Source organism: Falco peregrinus, chromosome 8 (assembly GCF_023634155.1).
Source record: "Falco peregrinus isolate bFalPer1 chromosome 8, bFalPer1.pri, whole genome shotgun sequence".
NCBI lineage: Eukaryota > Metazoa > Chordata > Aves > Falconiformes > Falconidae > Falco > Falco peregrinus.
In genome coordinates this window covers 38,258,980-38,284,852 of record NC_073728.1, presented here as the reverse complement: position 1 = coordinate 38,284,852, position 25,873 = coordinate 38,258,980, and the positions used below count along the sequence as shown (strand labels likewise).

Genomic DNA, 25,873 nt, shown 5'->3' with positions numbered 1-25,873 from the left:
TTAGAAGCTTTCTTCTTGATAATGATCCTTTCAATGTAATTTCTTAAAATTAAATACTGCTCTTTCTGCTCTTAGCTCCTGTTGAGGTATGCTATCAACTATTTTACTTTAATCTAGACAGCTCTGGTCCACCACAGTAACTTTGTCTAAAGAAGGAAGCCGTCTTTCTATACATACCATAATAATTTACCTCGGATAACATTGCATTGCAGTTGGCTCTCTGCTGTGGCCTGCCAAGCTCTCTGTCATTCTTCCCTTCAAAATCTGCCCCAGCAATTCTCACCTTCTTGAGACTGTAATTACTTCAGAACAGCCTTTCTTGTCTTCACCTTAAATAGAAGGTGCTACCCTTTAAACGTGTGGGCATTTGTAACCTTTATCCTTTTCCTACCAAGTAGTGCTTACACAAACACATCTCAGGTAAGAGGAGGCCAGAGGAAGAGAGAAACAGATGGAGAAGCACAATCTGTATTTTCCCTGGCATTGCCGTTTGCCTGCCATGTGGCAGCTGGCAATGGTGGGTCATGTTGACAGTAAGTGTTAATGTATGAGCTACAGGTAACACTGCAGGACACATGTCTTCCCTCCTGCATAACAGGGAGGGTGTGTAATTGGGATACATCTGTGACTGAAGCGTTTTGGTACTTGAGTCCATTTAGCTTCCACTCTTGCATCTGCTTGCGAACCACACCATACTATCAGATATATGATGGTTTCTTTGCTGTACCGCTGCCCTTTTTGAGCGTGCCTGAAACTCTGTTTTGCTCCTCCTCACGAGGGATTGAAGTTACTGTGCAATAACACATTCTTTTTCCATAGGTTCACTGAAGGAGCACTTGAGGTTTAAAAGCTGTCCTGGGAATTAAAGGGGCAATAACGATTGGGAATAGGCTGGCTTGTGAGTTACACAGGGAACAGCTAAAGTCTGAGGCCTGCCAGCTGAATAGATGAGCTTCTGGACAGGGTGACAAGTATACCTCTTCTCTGTTACAAGAGTAATGAGAGGCTGAGGAGTATAATAAAGAATAAATAAAAATAATGACAACTGAACACACTCAACTGTGAAGAACAGTTGTTTGTATCAGGAAAAAAAAAATTAAAAGTATTTCATGACACCTTATAATATTGTTCCATACGTGGGTGATGGGTTATTTTTGGTAAAATGTTGCAGGACTGTGAAACTTTGCCCCCCAAAGTCTGATGGAGCTGTACACCATTTGGCTTCTTAGGTGCATCAGAAATTAAGAGTTTTCAGTCATCCAAATGCCCAAATGTAGCTTTACAGGGAAAAGAGACCTCTTTCTTACCTAATTAAATAGGTGGATTATGAATGCAGTGACTGAAGGCTTGGAAAACAAAAAGAAGTCAGAGAAGTTGGAGATAAACCCACTGGTGACAAGGGAGGCACATAACATTTGGCAGCTGAGCTCAGTAACTACCTGGGTCTGAAAGGAAATTTCTATTGAGGACAGATATCTTTGTCAGGAAAGAACAGCAGGCCTTTTGAGGCCCTCCTTACATTTTTTGGGGGGACTGGTGATGAAGGGAAGATGAATCTGTGACCACGAGTATGAGAACAGGGACTGGGATGTTCACTGTCGGTTCTTGTCTTCTCCTCTGGACTTGGTTTTATTTGGTAAAATGACTTTATTGCTGTTTGTGATCAGTGGGTTTGTCAGTGAGGATATTTTAAAATGTTACAGAGATTTCATTGCTCAGATATGGGGGGAATATTCCCTGTATTTTCCTCATTGAAACCAAACTCTTGTTGGAAAAAGTCCAACCATAACTTTTAAAGACTAAGTTGTTAAGTTATGAAACGGGTTGTATTTCATAGACTGGAGAAAGTCAGCTAAACCCTGGGAAATCAGCAGGAGGAGCGTGTATGTAGTAACCGGTGAGAAGATGACTGTAAGTCAGCAGTGTAATAGAGCTGTGAAAATAGCAAATATCATCCAGTGATGGCGATGTAGGGGAGTTACAGTGCTATTGTACAGATACCGGCGAACTCCTCTCTGGAACAGTGCACCTAGTGCTGACCGTGCTTGTTCAATAACATGACCTGAAATTGGAGTAACTGCACAGAAGGCCAACATAAAGAGCCTGTCTTATAAGATGAGAAAGACTGACACTCTTTATCTCTAGCGGCCAGGTAGAGTGAAAGAATTTTATAGCCATCTAGAAATACTTTTGGAGGAGAAGACAGGTGACAAGTCTGTTTAAGCCAAATTAAGTATGCTGCAAAAATCAGTAGGTATCATTTAGCATTGAAGATATTGTCATTAGTTATTATATGTAGATTTCTAAGTGCTGAAACAACACTGAAACCATTCTGGAAGTGCTTCCTGATGGAACACTGGGTCAAAACAACCAAGTCCTTTAGTGAGTTTAAGAAGTTTGAAAAAAAAGTATTATAGGATGCTTGCAAAGCACCTGGACTTGGTGAAGAACGTGGCCCTTCTTGTTCTTGATTAACAATGGGCAGAACATGGGTTTTGTACAGTTTAAAAGAACTAGGAGAATATTCAGAATTTCTGTGCATGAAGAAGACTATAGCTTTCAAAAGATTACATGCCTTAATAAAATTCTATTTAGTGCCAAAATTTTCTCTATTTTGTACTAGCCTCAATTAGCACCCTTGTTAGTAGTCTCGGGAAACAAAGGCTGCAGTGAACCCAGCCCTCTCCCTGTCCCTATCAGAGCTGCTCCCTCAAGGTCGGTTCTGATGCGTAGTGCTGGGGCTGTACAGGGAAATGCACACAGACAGTATCCCTGCTGAACTTGCTCTGTGAATAGATAAAAGATTTCACCACCCTCTGCTGAAAATGGATAGGCAAATCCAGCATCATTTGTGAGCAGAAAGATTAGTCTTGAGCTGAAAGAAATGCTACTACAGTGTATCCTTGAGAACTCCCAAGGCAAAGGAAATACAGTGTAATTTTGAGTCAGCTTCATGTGTTACAAATGCAGTCTGATTTAAACCTCATTCTAAAAATTATGCATTGGTCTTTAAATATAGAATTGCATTTCAAGATTACATGCTAAAGCATTTAATTTTTTTAATTTAATTTTCAGACCGCTTTGATCATAAGGCAGCAGCTATGCAACCACTTTCTTGTCCTGTCTTTTACCTTTGTGTTAAAAGATAAAGTTTTGCTATTGTCAGGCTCCTGAATAAGAGTAATAATTTCTAAAATTAAAAGACTGTCAGTTACACATGAAGTCATGCTAGCTTCCTTAGCACAAATTATGTTAATATAAAACAGATATTTAGAAAACAAAGAAATTACCCCCCCATCCCAGAAAGCCGGAGGAGCATCTTAAACTACATACCCTTTTCTGTATCTGTTTGTATTGATGAACAAAAACATTTTATTTCTTGACTGATCTAAAAAAAAATATTGTTGTAAAAGGCAAATAATTATTATTTCTATCCTGTATCTTAGCCTATGGTATCATATAGGAATATTAAGTCTTGTATAAGAATACTCTGCAGTAAGCAATCAAGTAAAGAGTTAGTCTGAAGTCAAGCTTCAGGTTTTTGGAGTTCCTGTGTATATGTATTTATACAGAAACGTGTGTGTGTGTGTGCACGCACGTCTGATCACAGCAAAGCCATCTGGTTCTATGATTACAAAATGAGCTTTGAATTATTGAATCCTATGATACACCTTTCCATTACATAACCTAAATCAAATCCCCAGATGTACAGATTGTAGACTAGAGTACATGTGATATTTTAACAACTTCTCTTAATTGTAATAGGTGTTGGCCTTGTTATTGCTGATGAAAAACATATACACATACATATGTTTGTGTGCATATACTTCCACATTCTATACACACAGTTATTTGGCTATTTTTGTTCCAAATTAAACATTTGCTTTGCAGACATAATTTTTACTTTGCACGTATTCTTTAGCATGCACGTTTTGATTTATATGGACCTGAATGTTAAGTACATGTTTGTTAAAGTGTTTTTAAAGTACAGCTGGGATACAGAATTACAATGAAGGATAAGACAGGAATTCATATTTATTTTGATAAATAGAAAACCCTCTCAGGAATGGAGTTGTCCCTCAGGAATGTTATAGGTAAAGTTTATTCTGCCTTATGGCCTGGTGATGGACTACATGACCTTTCAAATTCTCCTCAAGCCCTATTTTATGATTCTGTGATCAATCAATTTTGGCATTTGACAGTTGCTATACATATCTACAGCTAAATCTACTGTCTTTAATATTTAGAATAATTTTTAATTTACATATTTCACACATTAAACACTTTTAACTGCATTTCAAATGTATTCTGAATTATTTGGTAATAAGAAAGGATATAGGTCTCATTTGGTTATTTAGCAAACGTATTTTTTCCAGCCTAAAACATACTACAATGCCAAATTTCTATGAGACATTGCAAGGCTATACATTAATACTCTTTAATATACAGATCTCTAAGGGTCTATATGCTGTTGATCCAATGTTATTCCCATTAGTGGTAATAACTAGGAGATAATTCACTTCATTTGGAAAATGAAATCCTGATTCTCAAAGTAGTTTCAGTAACATTCAATCTGGAATCAGATTATTCTTTATAGCATGTTAAAGTCATGGCAAGGTGGTCTTCATCTTGCCAGTGTAATTTAGTCTCACAAATAAGTAATCTTGTTAAAATATCGTGAGGTTAATAAAAATTGATTTGTGTGTACTAAACCCAGTGAATGCTAATGAAGGATTGGGTTAGGAAACCTTAGTACCAATTTTAAGTCTTTGATGGCTCCCCATTATTCTAGGATGGAATGACTCACTGGATTTGTGGAAACATTTTAAAGCCTGAACATCCTTCTAAGACTGGATAAAAATGCACTGGAGACTAATGTATCTTCTTTAGAAATCTAATTTTAAACACCTGACAGTGTGGATCACTGTACTTGTTTTACCTCACATGCAGTGAATTGTTCTCCAAACCATGTAAATGCTTTGTGGTTCTGCCACTCTCTGTTATTTGTAACTATCTTGCCATATTGTATAAACCGTGGTTAAAGAGGTATTGTAAAGATTGTAATGTAGTCTCTGTACATGTTAATACCACCCGTTTAAATGACAGATATTACATGGTGTATCTGTGGTGTAAGGAAATGCATTTAGAACTTCTGTATGTTCTATCTGAAATAAAAGTCTGTGTAATTTTTAATTTTTTAGAAGATAGGTGATTTTTTGAGGGTAATTATATGATTATCAATCAGAGTTATATGGGTTATTGACAGCTAAACCCCCTGAAATGATGAAGAACAAAAACTTACTTTGCAGAGCCACCAGAAGCTTTGCACTCTGCTCACACCCTTTGAAACTTACAACATGTTATTTTCTTTCAACAGAAAGCTTTTCTTTACAGACTACGGGAATGCTGCCAAGGTTGAGAGATGTGACATGGATGGAATGAACAGGACATGGATAGTAGACTCTAAAATTGAACAGCCAACTGCTCTTGCACTAGACCTCATCAATAAATATGTGTACTGGGTTGACGTATATCTGGATAGTGTGGAAGTTGTTGACTACCAAGGGAGAAAGAGGCATACAATAATTAAAGGCAGACAAGTAGGTATTTATTTGCAAATTAGTAAAAAGTAGTGATATCAGTAAATGATCATATATAATGCTAGCAGTTACAGTAATTTCAGGGGTTTTTTTCACTTTTTTATTTCAAATGTGTTTGACAAAAGATCCAGCTGCATATTTTCTTTTTTATTTGCAATTTAGTCCATTTTGCAACCTACGGACAAGCTTCCATGCAGTGTCTCATTAACAATGCACCATGTAAGTCACACTCCCCATTGAAAAAGACTTCAGGAGGGAAAATATGTAGTGATGGAAAAATACTGGGGAATAAATTATTAAAAATATGTAAACATTCCGTTTCAATTCAGGAAGGAGAGACAGGTACAAGAATGTGAAAGAAACAGAATAGCAAAAGCTATTCACCCATTCAGACCAATCTAGATGCACTTAAATCATATTTTGTTGATGGCAGTGACGCTTTTCATGGTTGGTCCAGATGCTGAGTCATAAATACAAGAGCTGAGACTGTATGAGTCTGAGCAGCGGTATATCAATCTGTTATTATGGGAGTGAGGTAGCAGGTAGCAGGGAGAGGAAGGGTTCCGTGGCACTTTGAAGGCTTATGTAAAACAAGGGAAAATTAACAGAGACCAAACTGTTCCTGGATGCTACTTGAACTCCCAGAGCTGGTGTGGGTACCATGTTTACATCTGCTTATGCCTGAGGTTAAACCGAATATGTAAAGATGTGCAGATAGAATAAACATTTTGCCTATTCTCCTGTCATTCTTTCCTTGCTTCCAAGTAATCACTGTTTACAAGGAGACAATTGGTTAGCATAACCACCATGTGAAAATGGCCAGGAAATGTGACAAAAAGCAGTCTAGGTCACCTGGCTAAATAGCAAACACTTTCCTATTTTTTACCAAATTATTCCCAGTCTTTAGCCAGTTGTCCTGGAATAACAGGTCTTGTCAACATTTTTTTTAAGAGAACATTTTGAAATAGATACTTAAAGAAAGCCTTTTTCTTAAGCAACTAAGAAATACTTTTACAGCCTTATAACTGACTTGTACTAGTGTCATAGGAGAGGTGCTTGTTCTTTCTCTTCTCTCTGAAATTTAGATGCAAAAAAGGATTTTTTTATCAAGTTCAGAGAGATTCTTTCTTCTATAAATTAGCTAGGAAAGACTGATATCTGTTTCTTTCAATATGGGTGAATGATGTTAAAAAATTTTGTCACCCAATTAATCACTGCTGTCACAGAAGGAGAAGCATATTTGTTGTCTTTCCACTCAAATGAAAAACTTCACGAGTTTTTTTGCCAGTATTTGCCAGGATTTAGAATGACTGTTATTCCAAGTTACTCCTCATTAGTCCAAGGAAACAGCAGACCAGAAAACTATTCTCAAGAAATTTTAGGGATTAAAGTTTATTTTGCAAGTACAAGCGTATCAAAAGGCAAGCTTTTTGAATGATACGGGCTTTTATGATTGATAGCCTGGGTGGCTTTCAAAGGGCTATTTTCCGTAGCAAGCAACATTCCCATTCATGCATAAGATAGCTGGAAAACTGCATGAGATGTAAAACACAAGAAATGCATTAATTAAATACAAATAATTAAGTTATTATAAAATGCATTGCCAAAACAGTCAAATAATGTTAATAGTGTAAATATAGAAAAGTTCTCATGTGTATTAAATAATAAAGCTTTACACTGAGTGCAAATGAACATAGGGAAGAAAGGATTGTAATGCAGAGATTTCAACAATTTGGTACAGGTGCGTCATTGTTGTCAAGGCTGTTTTCCATCTTACTATAATTTGATTGAATTTCTATTGGATCTTAATCAAACACTTCCATTGATCTCAATTATTTATTTTATTTTATTTTTATTTTGGGTAATAACAGAATACGATGGCAAGATTTGGCCAACTGGGGGTAATTTCCAGAAAGGACTGAATCATTTGATGCTTGATAGCAGGTTTATCTTTGGTTTGGGTTTTTGATTTGGGTGGTTTTTTTTTCGGTTTTTGGTTTGGTTTGGTTTGAAGATTTTTGGTGAAATACATCTTAATTTGTGAAGTAAATGATCTAAGTAAATACTTTGTCGTGAACAATTTATTAAACTAATAAGTTATTCAGCCTGTAAATATCTGAACATCCACCAACAAATTCTCTTTAATTTGTTCAGCTTCCAAAATTGCCAATTAGATCTTTTACATGTTCTACATCTATAAATGAAGCACAACGGTTAGATTATTGAACGCTTCATGTTCGAACTGTCATTGGCTAGCTAACTAACATCAGGTAATTTTTAATCAATGTACCCAGATACATCACAGATTAATACAATTTTCAAATTCACTTTTTGATAAGCAAGCAGTACCACATGGCCACAAGCATAATCAAAGACACCAACAAAAAAGGAACACAATCATAGTTGATATAATTTATTTACTTAAGAAAATATTCAGTGGGTATATCTAGCCATACTTGCTTTGTTTTTATTATAACATAATTAAAAAATACATCAATTCAACCTATAAATTGTGTTTTACATATCTATATTTACTATGTTTATTAGTTAATGCTAGTTAATTTATCTTAGTTTGCATTAGTTAATACTAAATAAACTCGTGCACTTTAACAATGAAGGAGTTTTTAATTTAAAAGAGAAAAACTGGGAAATTCAGAGGGTAAATAAATTTGGATTGCTAAATATTTTGAAATTTCTGCCTTTTTTCTACAAAGCTCTTCTAATTATAAACATCAGACTACAAGAATATGAACTATACTTGTGGATTAGTTTGTGATTATTATTTTGAAATGTTTATCGACATATTCAGAAATCCTCTCATACAGTTTCACATGTACAATTGATAGTAATGTTTATGCTTACAAGTCATATTTATACCTAAAATATTCAGCTAAAATAATGATATAATTTTTTTCTTTTGCAGATTAGGCATCTTTGTGGTTTGGCAGTTTTTGAAAACTATTTATATACAGTCAATTCAGATAACCTCAACATTTTACGAATAAACAGATATAATGGCTCCGATGTTCAGTCCCTTGCTAGACTTGACAATGCTAAAGAGATCCGTGTATACCAGAAAAGAACTCAAACAGCAGGTAAGATCAAAATTCCTGCTTCTAGGAAACATAAAATGAAATGTTAGGTGTATGTGTGTTTAAAAAGGTTCTTCCAGAAGAATGTATCGGAAGATACAGTGAGAACCTGTCACTGTGGCAAGACTTTGTTCCTTCTTCATCTGCACAGCTTTCTGTATCTCTGAGCTCCTAACGCAACTGCTTCCTCAGCATTCAGCTTGGAGAACTACTCAAAGAACCCGAGTCTGCAAGTTTTCTGGCTCCACACGCTCAGTGCTTTAAGAATTTAACAGCTCCTCAATTTTTAGAGGTCTAATACCATCCACATGCTTCAGTCTTGGGCTTTAGAGATTCCTGGTTTCTCTGGGCCTGCTTTTCAGACAGACTTATATAACCTCAAGAGTGGTCCCATCTTCAGGTTTGCCAAAAAAGCCCAGAGATGTGGGCAGCTAGCTTGCCAAACTGCCAGCAAAATTGGTGAGAGAGGAAACTGCTGTTAAGTTCTCCTTGGTTTGTATAAATATCATCTTTGCCGTCTCTGAAAGGAATCTTCATTTTCATTTAGAATGAAAAGCTTTTTATAGTCTTAGAATTTTTTATAAAATAGCAAGGGTCAGGCACTGGCACAGGCTGCCCAGGGAGGCAGTGGAATCATCATCCCCAGAGGTATTTACAAACCGCATAGAAGTGGTGCGTAGTGTCGTGGTTTAGTGATGGCCTTGCCAGTCCTGGGTTAAGGGTTGGACTTGGATGATCTCAAAGGTCTTTTCCAACCTTCATGATTCTATGAATCTGAGGTCCACAATCATCTTGTGACTAATCATGTCTCTGATTGCATACTTTCTGCGTTCAGAACAGCAGTGTTATTTGTGGGAACTTTGTGCAAAGATAGCAATATCTGAAATGTTTACAGCAATACTTTGTGGGGACTTTTTTGATACTTCTGAGCAATAAATTGTTACCATGACTGCTTAGACAGAAAAGCTAATGCATCTATTCTGGTGATCGACGTCAATGTTATTAAACAGACTGACTGCTTTTAGAGAAGTTTCTGAAGTGGGAGCGAACTCTACATTGATGAAGCCTGGGTAAACTAATTTTCACCTTATAGCTGAGGGCATTGATTTGCAGATGTCAGTTCCTGAAGGACGCTGCAAAGACTCTTTTCCCCCTCTTGTAACCCTGAGGGAGTCAGAGAGGTTGAGTAGAGGAGAGACATGAGCACAGTGTAATCTTTTATTACATCCTGTGATTACTCTGCTCCTCTTGCCCTTTTTCACTCTGCTACTTCTTTTGTTTTGAATGGACACGTTTGTTGCTTGTCAAGGTTCACTGTAAAAGCTGTCTTGAGTTTGGTAGAGTTTCTGTATTCCTTTAACAGTATCAACCTTAAACCACTTCATTACTTTTTTTTTTTTTTAAAAAAAAACAAACCAAACTAAAAAAAAAACTAAAAAAAAAAGCTTGAGGGAAGGGAGAAAGAAGAGGAAACCATTTTTTCTGAGCTAAAATACTGTTGGCCTGTTGTAAGCAAGCTTAGTAAATTTAGGATAGCCAGGTAGATTTTGTTTTCTCATCAGGTTTACATTGAAGAGTTTAAAAAATGATTTTGATATATTAATCTGCTAATTTAGAAGCACACATTTCAAAATATGAAAAAAAAATGAAAAAAATTCGAAAACGAAAGGAATTATTTGGTTTCTTCAGCTGGATTTATCTCCCAGCTGTACAAATACAGAAAAATGCGGCAAGGCTCATTCTGTTCTTCAGTTTCTGCACAGGTATCTGCCCCAGAAACGTGCTGTCTAATGGAGCTGAATGAATAGCAAACTGTGTTGGCATGGGATTCACTCTGTTCTCAAAAAACCCAACCAATCAACCAAATGAATCAAAGCAACAAATAAAAAAAGGGCAAAAGTGTCAGCTCCCCCAGGGAAGTGGTGCCTGGCTAATGCTGTGCAGAACTTTATTCAAAAAGGGGTGATCGCACACAATGATGGGTATGGCTTGATAGCCACAAGATGGCCCTTTAGATTCCTTGTCTGTTTTGGCTACAATTTTAATAAAACACCTTCCTTTGTAATTATATTCTGCCGAAAGATTTATTGTGACACATGTTCCCTTTCTTTCCTATCTAAACTTTCTACATGCTGATGCATATAATTATCTTGCTTTAAATGGATTTGAATTGTACTGGTTTTCATCCACCCTAGTCAGAAGCCATGCATGTGAAGTGGACCCATATGGAATGCCGGGGGGATGTTCCCACATCTGTCTGCTCAGCAGCAACTACAAAGCACGGACTTGTCGCTGCAGGACTGGCTTCATCTTGGGGAGTGATGGCAGGTCATGCAAAAGTATGTTATTTAAATCAAAGGGTTTGTTAGCTACTAATATTCCAGGGCATAGTTCTGGGTTTTATTTAACATGTTTATTGATATCAATAGAAATCACATGGGCTGCTTTTGGGTAAAATTGGTTTGCAACACGTACCTGACACTTTGTTCATGTACTCCTTTCATTCTCTTAAAATGATTTGATTTGGCTTAGTTCATAGAAGTGACAAATTACAGCTGGGATGCTCTTTAAAGAATTCTTAAAATTATCACAAGTTTTATGTTAATTACTCTTACGTCTTTCTTTATATACTGTGCATTCTTACAGCACATAGGTACTGAAATGCTGTTAAATACTTTGTTACATCCCATTTCTACCCATACAATCAACTTGTAACTCAGAAGCAGAACATTCACGTAAATAACTCAAGCAAGGTTTTTTCTCATAGTACTTTGTGTAAGCAATTTTCATTTGTATTACTACGGTTATTCCGAGCATTAGATATACACAATCTGTTGGTCACCTACAGCGAACCAGACAGTTCTGAAGGTTTTAGGGAACACCTATCTATGTCTGGTGTCTTGATCAAATAGCATTGGTTTAGTTCAGACAAAAAGCATGCAATTAGATACTTTGATGGATGCTGGTAGATGGATAGATTTGACTTCAGTCAAACCTCATATGGTCTTCACTAACAATGCCAACAAAAAATCCAGAGAGGCAATAGCAGAAGTATATATTTTAGAGAATTTTAAGAGGTATATTGATACTATTAAGTATCTAAGGTTATTTATAAGTATCTTAAATGAAAGAAAATCACTTTACTAAGTTTCAGTTATTTTTCAGTAATTCAGTTATTATTCAGTAATTAACCTACCTAATTAAAATGTAAAAATATCCTGAGAAATAGGAAATATCGGTATGTATGTTTTGTATCTCAGTCTGAAAGAATAGTGTGCGTTGTTGTATTCCTTCCCATTTGAAAGAAATGTACAGTAATCTTTTGTCTTGGTTGTTTCTGAGAATCTTCAGGTGAAAAATATGGTGGTTCATATTTGCTGGAGTTTATGGTCTTGTTAAATTTAATGATTACTAAAGTCATGGTCTCCATTACCCTGATAGATCCTAATGAATTGTAAAACTGCGTGTCTACAAAGATATATATGTCCACATCACAGTAGATGCAAAGTTATTCTGTGATCTACCATTGCTTTTCAGTGTGAACTTTTACACAGAAAAATAATTAGATATAAGCAGTTCACTAAAGTAATTTGTATTTTAATTAAGGTAATGCAATTAGCTAGATTTCTTGAGTTTAGATACCTTCAGAATATATGAAAGTTTAATTTTTGGTATTGAATAATATTCCTGCTCCCCCACTGATTGTGCCAGTTAATTAAACAGTGACATTATGTACTGTAAAGAAGATTAGGCAGCATCAGTTGTTTATGTTTGTAATCTTTCTTTTGCAGGACCAAAGAATGAATTGTTTCTTTTTTATGGGAAGGGACGCCCAGGAATAATACGGGGAATGGACCTGAATACCAAAGTATCTGATGAATACATGATCCCTATAGAAAACTTGGTCAATCCTCGTGCTCTGGACTTCCATGCCGAAACCAATTACATTTACTTTGCTGATACTACTAGTTTCCTCATTGGGCGACAGAAGATTGATGGCACAGAGCGAGAAACAATCCTCAAAGATGGTAGGCAATGCTAACTGGTAGTGACATTCAGAGTATTTTACTAAAGAGAAGATGAATTGACATTTACAGATAATTTAAAGCCTTATTTGTAATCTCTCATGGAAAACAGACCCAAACTAGACCTTGAACAAAGTTGGAGATGTTTCTTTTTTTACAACTTACTGTTTATTCTTCCTGTGTACAGAAATGTAGTTTGGTCAAGTTGCTCTGTGGAGAATTATTATCTTGTCCATTTAAGCTTATATCCCCCCAGTGAGTTCCTATGTCTCCACTATTCTTTCAGTAGTTAGATACAATAGATCAATAATGTAGCTCTTTGTAGTCATTTGCTGAGCCATCCTGTGTGGTTGTGGACTTCTTAAAACTTCTTTCACTCCAACCTGTATCACAATGTGGGTTCTGGAGCTTATGCAACTATTTTGGCAGAGTGAGACTTCCTTAGTAGTTGCAAACTCATTAGAAAAAAAGTATTGTCTTTCCTGATGCATTTTCCATGGTATATGTGGAAGAAACAGGAAGACCTTAACATATTTTAGAACCTTAATTTAGATGTTTGTACTATTTATTATACCAATGAGAGAAAATACCAGCAGTTCTCTAGTTTCCACCTCTCCCACCACACTTCAGAGAGTCTCTCAGTTCTAGAATCTTATCTTGCCATACTAAATGCTATTTCAGTGATAAAACTTCCAATTTGTCAACCCGTATTTCTTTCTCTTTTATGGACTCTTTTCATGACAGGCTGCTTCAGCAGGAGGTAACTACTTCAGCTGAAATCCATTCTGCAGTAATTGTTTTCTAGTCCTCAAGAAAATAAGTAGTATGAATATTCATCTTGTCCTTCGGAGAGCTTAATAACTGTACTTGTGAACCCAAGCTCGAGACAGTGAAAGTAACTAAAATACCTTTGATTTAGCACAGGGATTTTCATTCCCTGACATTCATAACCTATGTTTTAATTCAGTTGCCGCAGAGAAGTTATCTCTAGTTTGCAGCGATATGGTGGTGTTCTCATATAAGGTCTCTCTGCAGACTTCAGCGTCTGCACAAATCCCTTCAGCAGTAGTTGCAAGCAATAGATGGCTCTTTACCCTGTTTTGGTGATTACTTAATAAAAGGCAGCTGTCTGGGTAAATAATGAATACCCAGCTGTCAATCTGGTAATTCTTCATTTCACTGCAAATATGGAAATGGATAATATACATCACAGAACTTCCAATGCTAACTTTCTTTTACTGAACAACACACATTTCATTTTTCAACAAAGTAATCCAAATGTGAAGTAGAGAAAGGAGCAGACAGTATGTTGATTTAAACATTATAAATAAACCAAGGAGCATCCTTGCTGAAAGGTGTTGATCAGGTTAGGGTTAGACTAAGCAAACATGTCAACACAAATAAACTTTGTATACCAAACCAGCAAATGGAAGGCACTCTTTTAAAAAATGTTTAACTGGAATTTATACTCTTTATAAGTACAACATAGCAAATTATCAGTGCAATACCAAAAGAGTTACGGATTATCCGATGATGTATTATTGGTGGTCCTAATACTTACAAAGACCAAAAAAATTTCACTTTCATTCTCTACCCACTCCTTTCCCAGGAGCTTACATTGTTAGTTAGAACTTGGTGTAGTTTCATAACTTTAAAGTGTGTTTAAAGAACACTTGTTAATCTATTTTTCATGGTTTCAAAAATGAATATGTCCTCCAGCCATACCACCTCAGCTTTCATTCTTGTCAACTCTCAAGAACTCAGCAGGGACAGATTAAATGGTTCCTTGGTGGATGGCTACTAGAGAAAATCAGGTGTGTCAGGAGGAGGTTTAATATTCACTCTGAACAGCATGCTGCTAAGGAACTCTATCTGTGGTAGGTGTCAGGTCTCAGACTAGAAGTTGTCATTTTTTTGACTATCCAGTCTTACAAGAAGATATGCTAGCTCAAAACAACAGCGTAACTCAGATAATTACGGTTTGCCTACATGAGAGCCTGATCCTACAAGCTGTTGACTGGGAATTGAGAACGCTGAGCACCTAACACTGCTGGAGTTTGATTTCCCATATAGTTTCAGCTGTGATTTCTTATTCTTCACTTCAGGAAACAAAGTGCTGTGTAGTATTGATAACTATTTGACAGCCCACAGCATGGCCCAGCCTACAGTTGGTGGCACAACTGCAATAGTGTATTTTCACCAGCAACAGAAATTGCTATAATTAAGGTTTCAAACTTGCAGCTGAATTCAGTTTTTTAAATAAAAAAATGGAACAATCCAGACATTTTTAAAGAGATTTAGATATCATTCAGTTGGAGTAGAATGAATTCTGTGGGGGTTTTTTGCTTGTCTTTAGCCCCCTTACGTGGTTTGGGGTTGCTAAGAGCCTTAAAATGTTCTATTATTCACTTGTAAATATTAGCAGACATGGTCACGGGCTAACGTTTTGCTTAAATACGGTCAAAGTAAGTCTGTAAATATCTTTGGAAGCTGTTTAGCAGGTTGGTATATTGAATAATTATTTTTTCCCCTGTTCTCATGTTAATCCAGTATTTTAGGCTCTGTTAGTGCACTTGATCTAACTGACATTAATGAGCTAGGCCCCTCTTTACCAAATTATACGCTGTGCTTATAATCTCTTGCATACTTATAACCAATGTGGCAAATTGTTGACTCAAGAAATATGAGTTTTTAAAAACCTTGTATCTATATTCAGTATATTTGGAGCCCACATAACACTACTGTTGATTTTAAAATTCTGGTAGTATTTCCAGTTTACAGTTCCTGTTTACTACTTGATGTGAGGCCCACCTAAAGAGTAAGGAAGGCATTTAAAGCTTTTAGATAGTTAAATAAAAGTGAACTTTAAACCATAACTTCACAAAAAGATTGTAAAATGTCTTTGTATGGTTTTGCTGTACAATCCTCCTTTATTTTAAAACGTTCTGATATATTTAATATATAATTACCATGAGTCCTTTTTTTTTTTTTTTTTTTTTAATTAGACTGTATTTGGTTTAGAAACAGGTGCTCTGAAATTGCTGCAGAAGGCATGGCAGCTCAGCTACAGTAGCTATTAGGCTAAACTAAACAGATTTGGAGCAATATGCTTGTATATTTTAGGCAGTATCTAGCATTCTAGTGTAATAGTTTTGCAAATGATATGAAGATAGTCCATATTTTGACTGTTTCATCTCCCAAGGCAAAAATAAAAAACAACAAACATTTTCATTAAAAAGCTGGTCTTACTGCTATAAAAACTGTGTTTAACTCTAAATGTCTTGGTCAGACAGGTTAAAAATAAAATTGTTTTTTTGGACAAATCACTCGTTGTCCTCAAGCTTGATTTTAGTCATGTCAGTGTTTTCCTGAGTTGAGCAAAATCTGCTGAGATTCCTCTGAGCCCTAAAGGGCCCTTTCACTCCTGAAACTTGTCTTTATTGCCTGTTCTGTTGAACAGTCTTCCTTTGTGAAGCTTGGGCTCCCAGATCCTTGGTGAGATGCTCTCTTCTTTTCCCTACCATATTTTGCGCTTCTCTTCTCCACATAACCTGATCATTCCAGGACCAAAAGCCACTCTCCCACTTTCAGAGAGTTCCAGCTGACTCTGACATTGCCTTTGTAAAGGAATGAGCAAAGACACTGAGAGACAACAAATAAAACTGACAGTATCCATCAGCCTGGGGAACCTGGCTGAGCTGCTGGCACTGATCTCACCCACTCTGACTAATACACAGCTGTTTTGTACTTTGGATGATTCGTGTCAGACTAAGTAGCTGCTGGGTTAGGTACTTCATCATACTGTTGTTTCATATCCTCCCATCTGGAGAGTGATTTTTTGACACCATTGCTTCCTTCAGGCTTTTTAGATCACAGGGAAAAATATTTCCCCAAAAATATAGTGATGTTTAGGTGTATCTGAAATAGCATAAAAATTTTAAAACCATTTTGGAAACCTCTCAGCATATGCCACTTGTTTTTTTCCATAACCTTCTCACGCTGTTTCTTACAGGATGTTGTATCATGTCTACACCTATGACTATTTACTAAATTTAGACCTAGTTTCTTACGTGAACAAGGTTTAGTTGATACTTTGGTGGGTTTCTTTGTCTCTCTGTAGTATCATTGGGACCTTCAGAATGATTTCAAGGTAATTTGATATACAGGGCAGAGGTCCAAGTATAATCAAATGCCTAAAGTTTTGTAAAAATAGGGACATGAGATATCAAGGACTGTTGACTTGCAAGTTCACTCTTATTTTATTGATTTCTGCAGCTGGACATAGCAACATGAACACAGAAATTGTGAAATGGAGTTGTAATGGGAAAAAAAAATCACTATTCCTCAGCTAAGTAGTTAAAACCCAAGAACACACAGATACAGAGATAGTCAGGCTTTAATTGCTCCCATGTTCAAAGAACTACATGTTTAAAAATGGCAGCTGGAGATGTTATGTACCTTTAATTTTTGTTACTGTTCATGTCACTGCAGGTGGTTGATTGCACTTTGCAGTTCAAGGGTTAAGGAAAAAAAAAGCCAAACAAATCCTAGGAAGTGTAAAATACATCACAGTTTTATATATATACATATATACTATATACATACATCTCCATTAGTGTTTAATTTAACACAAGCAATATGGATAGGGTAGAACGATTAAAAACTTGGCATGATACACAGCATTAAAGCTAGAAAGAATCCTGAACTAATCTATACCTTGTCAATTTCTTCAAGTCAAGTAAACTCATTTCTCAATTACCCTCTATGTTATTGTCAAGCATGTCTTTCCTTTTATGTTGAAAAAAATCTCATTTGCATGTTTATCTTTATTCATCTGTGTTGTTTGTCTGTTGCTGTCCTGCAGACAGAGGATACTGATAACGGAAAAAACAGTTTAAAAATTACTACATGGCTGTCATGCTATGAATTTCAGAAGCCACCAACTTCTCATAATTTGCTGTTTTTAAACATTGAAAGCATTATACCTGAAGTATCACTCTTAATAAGGGGATACTTTTAATTTTTAAATTTTAATATACAGTGTGAGTTCATATCATAATCAATATACTTCACTATTGTATTTTAAAGCATTTTGCTTTTTTTAAAAAGGATATCTATACAAAATTAACAAAAAACCACATTTTGCAAGTACAAGGTATTTGAAAACATTTTAGCTCTGTTAACTTGATAGGGAATATGGTGGTATTACAATCACTAAAAAACATTGTTCAACAATAACACTATGAAGTAATTTATCATGTTACAATGCTATTGAGATTGTAATGGCACCTTTTATAGATGCTGTTATTGCATCCAAGTGTATAAAAAGCGCAGTATTTCATTTATTGGGTAAAACTATCATATTTTATCTTAGTGTACTGTTGATGACATACCATATGTTATCTGCAGGTTATAGTAAGCAGCAAGTTTTCTGTACAGCATTGTTATGTAGGCTGTGACTCAGTAAATGAGCTTTGCATTCCGGTCTCACAAAAAAAAAAAAATTCATTTATTGTAGGGAATGAGATAGTTTATTAGAGTGATAGTCAGTAAATGTGTTTGGGATGTAAAAAATATTACTGGTGAAGAGTTTGTCCCAAGGAAAATATGTGTAACATGTTGCAAAAGAAAACTAAATGTGCCGAAGTTAACAAATGTTCCTAAGACCTTTCTGATAGTACTTGCTGACTGCATCACGGGGAGGCACCTTGGTGGCCAAATCTGAGGGAAGGTTTAGATTATGGCAACACAGCACCACTACACAATGCTGTTACAGTAAAAATGACTCTGATAACAACCTGAAATGTCCCAAACCAGCACTTCAGGACTTCATGGGAAATTGTCTGGAAAGGTGAGGGTTACATCTGAGATGTCTGGCAGCACAGTTCAAATAGTAAACAGCTGTGTTGGGTTTAGCAGATTTTCACAAGTCTAGCTGGTGTAAGCAGGATTGAAGTAGGATCAGTGATTTTGTCACATCAGCACTTCTTAAAAAATGGTAATATGTGAATTTTTGATGTGCATTGCAATGAAAATGTCTCTGCATATTTGTTTTGATAAAATCTCTCAAAAAACTTCCAGTGTTGATCAGAAAGTGATGTAAAGCACTGGTGGAAGAATGAATCTGCAGAAAGCTTGTGTCTAGATGGCATTATTGGCATTAATGTGAACAGGAAGTGTTTAACAAAAACAAGAAAAAAAATTACACAAAATTTCCTTTTTTCAAGCCTCAACGATTCCTGCCATTGCAACTGTGCTGTAGGATTGTATATCCAAGTATAACAAACAAGTAATACACCACATATTGTCAAGAAGCATTGCAGTAAAAAGGGTTAGGTTTTTAGTGTGCTTTTATTTTTTGAGTTTGGGGGGGTGTTAAATCTTTTCAGCTATACCAGCCTTCATTTTTACCACAGCAAAGCGAGGCACCACTTCGGTGCCACGAGTTCTCAAGCCGAGTGGCAGCGCTGGAGTCACAGCTGTTAGGCTGTCACTAAATATCTGTAAAACTGATATTTTTAGTCTAGATGACCAGCTCGCAAACCAGTTAACAGTAAAGCGAGCCATGCCAAGTTTGACCTCGGCAAGGACACTAAAGCAAGCAGCCGCGGCTCCCTCAGCCCTGGGCGAGAGGCGGCTGCACTGCCTGTGAGTGGCCCCATCCACCCTGAGGCGGCAGACTGGGAAAGGGCAGGCACTTGTGAGGCACTGGGGAGCCAGCCCTGCTTGAGGGGCTGGGCCCGCCCAGCTCAGCCGGGGGTTTAGCCGCAGTGATAGGCCGCTAACAGGGCTGTTGGTGAGTGCTCTGAGCCAGACACAAGCCCTTGCCTGGACTTAAAAAACGGCCCCTTCACAGGGTGTGAGCAGAGCTGGGGAGTTCGGGCCAGTGCTGTGCTCTCTGTGTTGGCTGCTGGAGGGGTGCATAGCGCAGGGGCTCCGTCCTGCTTAATGAAGTACATCATGCAGAGAATGGGGAAATGCAGGTAACAAGTGCTTGTGCTGCCAGGGCCTGTTTAAAGGTGGGGAGGGGGGGCAGCAAAGTGGCGGTCACAGCTGTTAAGTCCCCTCGGCATCACCCCGGCCCGCTCTCACCTGATGAGGGGTGGGAGCGCCCCGCAGCTGAGGCACTGCTGCCTGGATCACCTGGGTGCCTGGGGCTGCCTCAATCTTTGCACCGCCACAAGGGCCGGCAGAAACTGACTGGAAATTCACCATTATTGCACCCTATGCACTTGGACTTTGAGGTCTTTCTGAAAGAAAAGGTATGATGAAAAAGTACGGAAAACCTTTTAGAGACCATATGCTGTCACTTAAGGAGTTGGGACCGTGTGGGAGAGGGCAGCGCTCAGGTAATGTCACTGGGCATTGGGTAATCTTGAGGGAAAACGTGTTGCTCTGGGACTTGTTTTACAACTTCTCAAAGTGGGAAATCTCCGCACTCTGTGTAATGAAGTGTTGACTCATTTTGGTTCTGGATGGAGCCCTACCGCTTTCAGCCTCATGAGCCCTTGGTACGTTCAGGGGTAGCGTTGCCCTTTGCCTGTCTATTGCTCGCTGTGTCTATACTCTGCACATGTACTTAGCTGTGGAGAATAACTCTTGTAGCGTTCTTGCTTACGTTTTGCAAGGTCAAGGGGACAATGGAACAAATGGAAATTAAATGCCTTTTTTGGGGTATTTTTAATAAGAGTGAAACTTTGGTTTTTTGGTGAAAAACAAGATAATTTAGAGCACTAGAGCTGATACCAGAAGCTCTTCTTGATTTGAGTGATGCTGCTATTTAGGGTTTAAATTAAGTAGGGTTTTGTTAAATAGTGATTTTTTCCTGGGCCAGCTGTGGTTAACATATGAAAGCTTGTGGCTTAATACACAACGAAGTTTTAGGACCAGTCTTTGTCTTTTCTAGGGTGTCTTCAGCAAAGACTAATTCTGACAGACGCAGCAAATACAATTCAGCTTCAAGGAAGTAATCTAGTTTAGCTATATGGGCTATATATTATCCATTGTTTATGTTCTAACATTATCCATTAGTATAAATGTATAATACTAATGTCTTATCTTCTCTCTCTCAACAGATCTTGATAATGTAGAAGGCATAGCAGTGGACTGGATTGGAAATAATCTTTATTGGACAAACGATGGCCACAGGAAAACAATTGCTGTAGCCAGACTGGAAAAAGCTGCTCAAAGTAGAAAAACTTTGTTGGAGGGTGATATGTCACACCCTAGAGGAATTGTTGTTGATCCTGTCAATGGGTATGGAGTAGATTAATTTATGTGGTTTAATGATTGTCTTCATAGTATAAATATGGGATTGAGTTTTGCTTAGGATGGGGTTTTTAGACTCCTGTAGTAGTCTGTAATTCTACAGTAGTCTGTAATATCTGTAATTTCTGTCCAGCGTTCTTGCCTGAAGCCCTTGTGTATGCCCAGACATACTGCCCAGTTAATCTGAATGTGATTCATCTTTTTCTCAAACAAATTGTCAGACCTGTATGTGTTTTTAATACTAAGTGAACTTTATGATGCTGTCCTTTATTCTTTTTAAGTCTCAATTTCTGAAGGTAGTTATAACCATATTCTTGTACACATTGGTTTAGAAAACGAAATGAGACAGGTACTTTTCATTACTTACTAGCATAATTAATTATGATAGCCTGCATAATAAAAAGAACATTGTATTAGTGTGGTGTAGTGATGGTTTACCTAAAAATTCACCGTTACATTTATTCAGGGAATTGTCACTGGAGAGTGATGTAGGCAGGTAATTCTAGTGTGGCTGGATTGATTGCCATTTTCCTAGTATTGGAATGTATGTACGCTATCAGGTTTTCACTTTTGGTTTGTCCTTTGAGGAATGGAAGTCACTATGGAAAGGCTACAATTAATAAAGGTCAGGTAGTAAGGTTGTAAAATCAGACCACAAACCATAGCCATACCTACAATTACTTTGTTAAATTTTCCAGCTCAGTAAATGCATGGCACAGGAAATAGTGTATAAAGATGTATTGTCTGAGAAGGGCTATTATATAAAACACTTTTCTAATAAAATAACGTGCCTTTCATGATTATACTTCTCATGGAAGCTTTTCCTGAGGGATAGCATTTATTATGGGATTTCAATTACATTTAAAAAATATTAGTCTTGATTTAGCCAATGTAGAAGCATTACCTGCGTATTCAGATGCAATTAAAGCGCATCAATGTCAATGTTTGGTACTGTAAGCATGTTTCGGCTTTTGATATGATAACTAGAATAAGTACAGACAAAAAGTTAATGGAGAAAAGCTCAGTAATTGCTGTTGAGCAGTTATGTAAATATTTGTAAAACATATTTTGTCTTCCAATAGAATAAATACCACACTGACCTGCATCTCTGCCCAAGCTTTAGGGCGCACACAGGTTTTTTAGTTCTGTGATTAAACCTGGTGTTGTTTGAGTCAAACATACAATGAAGTTCGTAAGCCTCATGGATCAAAAATTGGTTGATGTTCTTAGCACATATTTACAAAGATATTAAAAGAAAATGAAACAACCTTCTGGTGGGTGACTTGGAAGAAACAGGAAAAAAAAACCAAAAAAGGTGAATTTGCATAATCTGTAAACCTGTGTAATGATGGTGCAATTTTTTCTTTGTCTTTTCAAATTTCTTAGATGAAAAGCAAATTGATCAGATTATGCTTGTGCATAAAAGTGTATTTGAATAAGATTTTGGACAGCTAAAGTTGGCATCATTTACACAGATTTCACAAAAAAACCTGTTTTTCACTTCATATTTTCATTCCTTTGTAAATTCAGATTTTAAATGCCAGGACTTTTTCTTCAAGGTATAGACAGATTAAGTGGGTTAGGATCAATGTATTTCAGAAGCACAAATCTGGTGAAATTAAAGATGAGGCAGGTAAACAATAATTATGTCGTGACAATTTTAACAAGTATGATACATTTAAGAAGTGTGATGTTTTTCCTTTAGTTAATGCTTAACAATTGAAATTCTAGATCTGACTTCAAAAGTAAATGTCTACTATTGAGTGAATGTTTTCAGCATATTGATGTTACTGTGGGTCATGTGATGTGAAATGCTGTTTAGACACCATAGGTTACATACAGGTTTCTATGTGTTTCTTCCCATGAACCTGTTTTTCCTTTGGGGGTGGGGAGGTGGGGGAGGGCTGGGGGAAAGAGTACGGTGTTTCTTAGAATATTTGCTACCCTCTGTTCTGTATATGTTCAAGTTGTGTATTTTGATTTGTTTAAATCAGTCTTCACCAGCAAATTCTGTAACAAAATGTGATAATCAGATTAATTCAATAAGGGGTGGGGTGGGTGTGTGGAGAAATATAGGGGTGTTTTCTGTCATGTCCAGTAGAGATTGGCCCAAAGAACTCATCTGAACTAAAACTTTTAGATTACTTACTACAATGCTTGTTTAAATTTTTTGAAGTAGCAAAGGTAACTACTTTTTATAGTTGTTTTGCTTATCTGCATTGCTGCACTATAAGCCGTGAAACTATGCTTAAATTGCCTACTGGCTATTTTTCAAATAATGTTTATAGCTGATCTTTCTAAATGTTTTTGTGAGGGACAGAGTGCTCATAATAGTTCTTTTGAGTAATTTAGTTGCTTTCATGTGGGATCTGAAGTTCAGAGAATGCCAAGGTTATCCTGTAGCTAATAAAACAGAATGCAATTAATTCATGAATTGCAGCCGTTTTTGATTGTATAAAGCATAATAAAAAGCAGATTTGCATCATAAAGGCAAATTAGACTTGGCAAAACAAACAAAAAAACCCCAAACAAACCACCAAACAAAGATGAAAAAAAAACAAAAAAACCAACCCAACACCACAGTAAAAGTTTGAATTTAGACAAAGTCAATAAAATTGCTGGTTTAAAAAAAAAAAATAATCATAATTCCGGTATGATTAAATAAGTTTTTAATTCTTTCCCTTCCCATTAGTTAACCCATTTGGTATTTATGTAATTTATTACAATATGAGCAAAACAACAGAAGTGTCATTTCAGCAGCATCCAGTACACAGGAAAAGTAAATATAGTTGTATTAATGAAATAGCAGTGGTAAGAAATATGCAAAAGTAAAAATCACTCTGTCTTGTGGTTATACTGTTGTGAACTGCTGCTACAAGTCTACAATGTAATTCACATGATTAAAATGGTATCTGAATGTTCATTTTTATAATTTCATAGCTGGATGTATTGGACAGACTGGGAAGAAGATGAAATAGATGACAGTGTGGGAAGAATTGAGAAGGCATGGATGGATGGCTACAGTCGGCAGATTTTTGTAACATCAAAGATGCTATGGCCAAATGGGTTAACTCTGGACTATCATGCCAATGTACTATACTGGTGTGATGCCTATTATGATCACATTGAAAGAATATTTTTGAATGGAACCGACAGAAAGGTAAAAGAAAAATACTGCTGTTTTGCCAGAGGCATGCTCATTCTCTGGATTTTATTGTGTTATGTTAAAAATACTTTTCAAGCTTTTTCAAGTCTGCGTAACCCTTCAGCATGTCCAGTGTCATCTGTACTGAAACAAGCGATGTTGGCAGTCTCCTGTAGGAGCCTATGCTACAGCTTAAAATTTTCATCTTTAGAAACTGACACAAAAGTTTATTATTTTTTTAAATTGTTTTTTAATCTTTTTTTTCTCATGTCACAATGAGTTATATTTTGATTGGGCCATGAAGCTGCAAAGCGCTTTTCAGTAGGAAAAAAACTTCTTTTGGTTCTGCCAGAGAAAGGCTTTTGTTTAACCTCACTGGATAAGCTGCTTTTGATGAATCTCAGTGCCCGGTTTGAGAATTTGTTGTGGTATACAGAGGGGAAGTGCTCAGTAAGTGCAGTCAAAGATGGAGAGAGATTGTTCTAATTGTTACTAATTGCTATACTAGCTAGATGCAAGTCTTTCTAGAAGTTCTGTTTGTGGATGCAACAAGCACAGAACTGACATCTGGAAAATGGTTAAACTTTAGACTCGAGCCTGATAGTTTGGGGAAGGTTTCCCATGTGCTTTGTAAAATTAGTACCCTGACAACTGAAACCAGTGTTAATTGAGAATGACAGGCATTAATTCTGTGGGAGGACTTTTTCACAAAATGTACATGTCTTGTGACTTCTCATTTATGCTTCACTCATGATTCCTCTGTATAATGGCATTGACAGGACAAGACACAGATCTCTAGTGCTGAAAGTAGTAACTGTAGACACAGTCCTGTGTGGAACTAATCCTGTGCAAGCTCATATAGCTTTAATACTGCTTTTAAAATCCTTTATATTGAGTGATCTGTTGTTAAGCCTGTGCTAATGCCATAGTGTTGCTGTTTGGCATAAAGGCAAGGTTAGGATTTACATCTAGTGCTTCTACTTTTGCTCAAAATCCATTATGGTCCTGTGATGGAGCAGGGAGAGGACTAAGAGCATTGTCAGACTTTTTTTTTTTTTTTAACTGGAGATCCTTGTCTACTACCAATGCTAGACTTCTGGAAGAGTTCTGGACAGAACAGGTCTGGGAAGGTTAAATGAAGCTGCCGTGGATTGCACATGGGTTACTGGTGAGAACTTATTTTGCTGCTCTTGCCTCCTGCTATAATAATAAGCAGCACCTGTCTTTATAGGTTATATTTTGAAGTGTGACACAGAATATTTTTGGGGGGGGGTTAAAGTGTTTTTTTCTAATCCTGTGATTTAAATAAAATGCATAACTACTTGAAAAAAAATATATGTAGCCAAAAATAACCAGATTCATAGAATGGTTTGGGTTGGAAGGAATCTTAAAAATCATCTAGTTCCAACTCCCTGCTGTGGTCAGGGACACCTTCCACTAGACCAGGTTGCTCCCAGCCCCATCCAGCCTGGCCTTGAACACTTCCGAGGATGGGGCATCCACAGCTTCTCTGGGCAGCCTGTGCCACTGCCTCATCACCCTCACAGAAAATGCATGAAGATACTTGGTTTTGATGCTTAATCATTTGTTCTTCATTATAGGATATTTTGGTCAAAATGTAACTGAGTCAATAGCATCATTAAATTCTATCAGTATAGTGAAGATTTTAGGGTGTCCTGAAGTCCTACAAGAATTCCACCAGTAGCTGGTGGATAGCTGACTGATGGATTAATTTTGATCAAA

General features: G+C 36.8%; 1 protein-coding gene across 1 annotated transcript in view; it reads left to right on the top strand.

Annotated features, from left to right (window-relative positions):
* Window positions 1-25,873, top strand: part of LRP1B (LDL receptor related protein 1B) — a 471,012-nt gene that overhangs the window by 159,389 nt on the left and 285,750 nt on the right. The window contains exons 6-11 of the mRNA XM_027793849.2: window positions 5,378-5,600; window positions 8,524-8,695; window positions 10,888-11,031; window positions 12,484-12,720; window positions 20,793-20,973; window positions 23,926-24,145. Of these exons, the coding sequence (XP_027649650.2) occupies window positions 5,378-5,600; window positions 8,524-8,695; window positions 10,888-11,031; window positions 12,484-12,720; window positions 20,793-20,973; window positions 23,926-24,145 (1,177 nt within the window). The remainder of the gene's footprint in view (window positions 1-5,377; window positions 5,601-8,523; window positions 8,696-10,887; window positions 11,032-12,483; window positions 12,721-20,792; window positions 20,974-23,925; window positions 24,146-25,873) is intronic.